Below are 6,000 nucleotides of genomic sequence, written 5' to 3'. Positions count from 1 at the left end.
TACAATTTGGTTCTTGTATTGGAATTAAAAACAGAATGCAGTGTAATTTATATTTAAAATGGTTTTAATTGATCAGCTAATTTTTACCATAAAATATGAGATAAATGTACAATATGATGAAGCAACAGGAGATGGTGTTGATTCGAATGTAGCCCGGTGATGATGATGATGTATCGATCTTGATGTAGCGCTCTGGATTATTGACAACTCAAATTAACGCACTCAGGATCGGTGAATTGTACAATCGGCGGAGAGGTGTTAATGCGGCGTACTGCGTAAGCGAATTGTGTTGATAATCGAAGGTTGACGTGCGAATGTTGAAGTGCGCGGTGTGTCGAAGGAATTGAGTCTGATATCCTGTTATCCATCCTTTTTGTTTAGTGGGTAGGAGTACAGGTGTGGTGAGTTATGTTGGTGTTGTGTTATGATGAATGATCGGATGTAGTGTATTGTGCAGTATTTCCTTAGGCTGCACCAGTTTTTCACGGGTAGAGTAGGGGGTAAGTTTAACTCATTTAAACATCCTGGGCCCCCTAGGCGAACATTTTGCCTAGTATTATATATACGTATGTATATGTGATTGCATGTACATAGGTCGGCGTACTGCTAGTGGAATTACATGGCTACGGTCGGATATTTAGTGATGGAAACTTGACCCATATTTGCACTTTTGGGTATAAAACGGTTTTTCGTTTGATATGAATTTTAATATGCGTCTATGTGCTTGAGATAAGCACCTTTAATTTGCTTGTTTATTTAATTTTACTGACGACTTATTATATATGCGATTTTTTCTTTTATCAGTTTATTATGCGGTTTATTTATTATTTGCCTTTTCTGTATTATTGGCGATTGTTGCAATTTTATTTTTTTTTTTTGATCGGATTCTTAAGGACCTCAACTCCATGCCTTGCTCAGGTGTGGTCTGAATGGGTGCGCCTTTGAAAACATACCCTGGGGTTACGGCTGCTATATCAGAGGGATCTTTCGAGCGTACAGTGAATGGCTGTGAATTGAAATCGGCTTCGATTCATGTTAATGCTGTACACAATTGTTCATAGCTAATTTGAAGCTTTGTACAGCTGATTCCCATAACCCACCCATTTGAGAAGCGCTTGGATAAAAGCGATAAGAGCGACCTTAGCTTTTGTAAGAGTAGGTGCGTCAATGTCTCGCATTGGGAGTATGGTGATCCCTTAATTTCCTTTTTGATTTTTTTTATTTTTGAAAATTTAAGAAAAGTGTTATATTTTATGTTTTGGTGCGTATGCACAAATTTGGCGTTTAATAGCCCGCCACCGCTCTAGGATATGTTCAGAATTGTTCTTTTTTTCATTATTGGCGACAGCCATCCTACGGGGCCGAAAAGTTGTATGTGCTTTTAATTTATGGACTGTCAGAAGTAACTCTGATTTTGTTTTTTTTTACCAATTTGTAGAGTATTGGAAAATTGTGGCTCTAGTAGTAGTCGTACGACGTACCGGCCATTATTTGATCGAGTAGTTATGGGGGAAAGTTTCCTTAACTTTTAAAATTTCCTTAATTGTGAATTAAAGTATTTGTTTTTATTATACTCAACTTGAGTTGGTATGGTGGTGACTAGATCTGTAACTAGACCACTTTGATTTTCGCTGTGCAGCGTTTGAGGTTTTTTGCCTTTGAGGTAAAAGCGCTTCTTTGGAGTGAGATTGGATATCTGCTGTAATGAAGCATTGAATTGTGTCTTTTGTGACAATATCATCAAGTAAATTTGCTTTTGCAATTTTTAAGATTGTGTGCATGGGACAATCAGTTTTTACAGAGTCTTTTTGATCTGACAAAGTTGTTCCTTTCGTTAATATTTAATTTTTTTAAACTTCTCGCAAGTTTTAAGCTTATGCTCTCTCGTGCATAGTTCGCATGACGTGCTTATGTTTTCTTTGTTCAGATGTGAACGATTGTATTTAGTTAAAAATTCTATTTGATTTGTTTTTGCTTCTAGCTTGGGGTCTATTGAAGCTTATATTGAGGTCGTGTTGAATTTTTTTTGTTCTGACTATTTTTTCTTCTACTCTTTCTGCAATTTCATATTGGGTGGTAATAAAATCTTTCATTTGTTGCCACGTTGGGCATTTCTTTCGTGATGAGAGCGGCGGTGCAAATGTTTACCAGAATTGGGTCTCAGCTGTATGTGGGAATATTTTGTGTCGATAGAATCGACAAGCAATTTGAAACAGTGGATTCTAGTTTGATGAATTCTACATTTGTTTCTTTCTTAATTTTTGCAAGTTCATTAGTGTCGTTACTTGTTTATCGACCAGTATTATTTTGTTTTCATATCTAGCTCTCGGATGTGGAGTAGGTGCAATTGCTTTTATTAGCGTTAGTTGATCGGAGGTCAGCTTTTGTTTCTTCGTACTGGTCCTGGTCCAAGCAGTTTTCATATATTGCGTAAGCCGATTGTTTCAAATTTTGTGGTGAGTCTGAATCGTCAGATTCTACTACGGCGTCATGAGCCGCTTGGAGACGAGCCCAGAAATTTTTAAGATTTTGGCTTTTTATTTCTAATAACGATTCCGAGTTTTCGTGAATCGGTGAAGCGGCAAATCTAGTGCAGTATCTTGTTAAACTGTCACTTTGTGAAATGAATTTAGCAACCTGTTTTGGGCGTGTAGCTCCTGCATGTGTGTTTTGGTTATTGTTGTTGTTAACCATTTTTGCAAAATAATATTATTTATTTATGTTTTAGTTCGAAAATATATTTGAATTGTTAATTGCTATTGAAAACCGCTCTTCTTATTTAGGTACACCCTAATACTTGGACTTGTATGAGCTTATGTTTTGTGCAATTGAGAGCTCGTTGAAGAGATCAATGCGCCATTTACATTTGTATGCACGATTTGTTTGTGAACATGAGCGTTGGTGATTATAAACACATATACAGTCCACTAATATGTATTAAAAATTTATTTTCAAATATAATGAACATACGTACATACATACATAAATAAACACATAAAAATATATGCATTTATATGCAACACACATACATATATGAGGCATGTACGCATTTATATACAATTCGCATTCACACAAATTTACAACGATACAAATATATTTACTTAGGTTAAGATGTATACACACGATAGACAATGCACTTGAAAGTAGTCCCAAACCAAACAATGCGATAACACACGCACACACATGTATTGCATTGTACAGTTTAAAACAACCCCATCCCTGCCAACATTTGGAAGTGTCTTTTATCGTCATCGCCAAATACGTCACGCTTTAGTCACTTCCGTACGTTAAAATAAAGATAGTTGTCGCGTTCACGTGTCAAACGCCAAATGCGTCACTTTTAAGTCACTTCCAGACGGTAAATTAAAGATTGTTGTCCCGTTATGCAAAAGATAAACAATGAACGCGATCACCGACGTTGAAGTCGCAGCGACTTCAAAATGAAATTAGATGAAAACAACAGAATAGAAAAAGAAGTTGTTGACATCTGGTTCATTGGTTTTGTGTCTTCTGCAGTTTGTGGTCAGTGCTAAAGTGCGATATTGTTTTTGGAACTAGAAAATTATTTGTTTCGTGGTGTTTTAATTTGAAATATTATTGAAAATATAATTAAAATGAGGGAATTGTCAGCAAAGGCTATTAAATTGAAAAATAAAAGAGAAGCATTTAAATTAATATGCAATATTACATAACTAATACAAAAATAATAAAAACTTTGACGGAAGAAGTCGTTGCGTTAAAAACTGAAGTCAAGCAGCAAAGAAATATGCGTGAGAAGGATGATACGTCTCTAATACCTTCATTGCCTTTCATGGATGTCAAGGACTTTATTGATTTTGACACGAAGCTGCTGTTGAACGACAACATAACATCTCAGCTGGTAGGTCGATTTTCTTATACTAAATGCCCATAATTATGAATAAATTTGAATATTTGGAACATATTTAATTTTAGAAAAATATCATATACAGAGTTGGAGGGAAGGATTTCCTTTCATTCCTAAGAATGGCATTGAAATCCATTACATCGGATGCTATGGCCGTTAATTTAACTTGGCGTGGAACAAATGACAAACCCAGTATCCAACGCTTTACAACATTTGCACTAATAAAAAGTAATATTTCACATAAAACTATAACTATAAAGAAATCAATTAATTCTATTTTCCTATAGATGCCTGTCATTCCAAATACTCGAACTCGACCGATATGGATATAAATAAAGTGTGTCAACAGCACATACTTCACGCCCGAGACAGAGTACAAAAAAAAAAAAAAAAACAAACAAACAATTAATGAACTGAAAAATTAAAAAAATCTTATTTCTAATATTCACATGAATTAATTATTCATTTTTTTTTTTGTAATACATTTTTGAATTGAAATAAATATAACAAATTTAAAAACGAAAATTTTAACTTCCACAAGTCACTAAGACGTAACTTCTGAAAGTAACGTCCGCGGGGAACAACTTCTCAATGAGGAAGTGACTTCTACGATGAAAAAAATTTATCGCAGACGTTGAATTGTAACTTCTTGAAGTCACTTATAAGTGACTTTTGCGATAGAAAATGTTGGCAGGGATGTGGTATGCAGTACATACACATACATACATATATTTAATTAGATAGGTAAGACTTCAAAAATTGTATACATATAAGGCTTACACATATCAAAATTAAATTAGAATGAATAATTCTCAGCTTGAATAAGGTCTTTATTTCCCCTTCACCAGTGGTAAGGATCTAAAGAATCTTATTTAAGTTTTAACGTTTGATCATACAAATGAAACAGTTTGGTATTATAATTCAAACAATGTTTTTGTTCTTAAGCTACTGAGAGTTTAGCTTTTAGTATGCAATCCTGCTTGTTTTTGTTTGTCAATATGGACTTTGAATATGCGTTTGTACTAATATGTGTTAATATCTAATTGCTGTATGTTTGTATATAAATGTTATTATACTTTTTTGAAAAAGTAAGAGAGAGATTTAAAACGGAATTGAAAAAAGAAAGATGCATACATACTTTTATATGTGAGTATGAGTTTGAAAATATGTTTTGCCATATATGAATGTATGTAGATATAATAAATTTACTTTTTCCGTTTTTGTCTTTTATTTCATATTTTCGACTATTTTTGCCTTTGCTTACTTGTTGTATGCAGTCGTGCTTAATAGCGCAAACAGCCAAAAACGTAGACCAGTGGCCCGTGTCAGCTGATACGGCCTATCTTATGGGCGCGCAATGTAAGTGAACAGTGAAAAACGCTACTCCCTTCTCTGTTTGCCGTAGGATGCCGTAGAAATCCACGGCATTTGGATTTTTGCCGTTACAACGCATGGTTGCCAATCTCGATATACTGTAGTAATTATAAAAGTTGTCTTCAATATGTTTGAAATTTTCTTAAAATAACTCAAAATCAGAGTTGAATGCTATTATTTATAAATATATAAACTATTTTTAATAGTGTGTTATGAGATTTGATATTTTATATTATGAAAAATTGTAATTTAAAAGTTAGATGTGTACAAAACTATAAATGCGCATTGAGCAATGGCAACATTGTTCAAATGAAAACAAACAAAGATGGCTGATTTCTGCGTTTTTAATACGGGCTCAACTTTTGAACACATTTTGCTCGCTAAGGAAGACAAAGGAAGGAAGGGAGTACCGTTTTTGGCTGTTTCGGCTATAGTGCTTTACTTAAGCTAGTAAATAGGCTTCGAATAGTTTTTTTTTTATTTGATTTTATTTATTTTTAGGATTGATTTTATGTATATGTGTATATATTATATATTAAAGGACCTAATACGCTCACTTGGTACTTCCTTTTGTACGCATGTAATGTACGTATGTATGTACATATGTTTCTCCCGTCAATTTTGTTTCTCCGCTTCTCCCAGTTGGTTGGACCTGTTGTGTTTGTATTATATTTTGGGTTTTTTTTTTTGTTCGCGCCCGAATAGTATTTGTTGTATTTATATACTTTTAGTTTTGGGGG

At 34.0% G+C, this 6,000-nt stretch overlaps 2 protein-coding genes across 12 annotated transcripts in view; both read left to right on the top strand.

Annotated features, from left to right (window-relative positions):
• LOC126765675 (uncharacterized) overlaps positions 1 to 6,000 on the top strand; it is a 784,771-nt gene that overhangs the window by 446,381 nt on the left and 332,390 nt on the right. The gene's annotated exons all lie outside the window — the stretch shown is intronic.
• LOC126765753 (uncharacterized) lies at positions 3,244 to 4,411 on the top strand. The gene is made up of 3 exons (XM_050483497.1): positions 3,244 to 3,880; positions 3,955 to 4,114; positions 4,174 to 4,411. Exons 1-3 carry the CDS (start codon positions 3,677 to 3,679, stop codon positions 4,293 to 4,295), a joined length of 486 nt encoding a protein of 161 aa, XP_050339454.1. The 5' UTR covers positions 3,244 to 3,676; the 3' UTR covers positions 4,296 to 4,411.

This window comes from Bactrocera neohumeralis, unplaced genomic scaffold (assembly GCF_024586455.1).
Source record: "Bactrocera neohumeralis isolate Rockhampton unplaced genomic scaffold, APGP_CSIRO_Bneo_wtdbg2-racon-allhic-juicebox.fasta_v2 cluster11, whole genome shotgun sequence".
Taxonomy (NCBI): domain Eukaryota; kingdom Metazoa; phylum Arthropoda; class Insecta; order Diptera; family Tephritidae; genus Bactrocera; species Bactrocera neohumeralis.
This window is presented reverse-complemented; position numbering and strand designations above follow the sequence as displayed.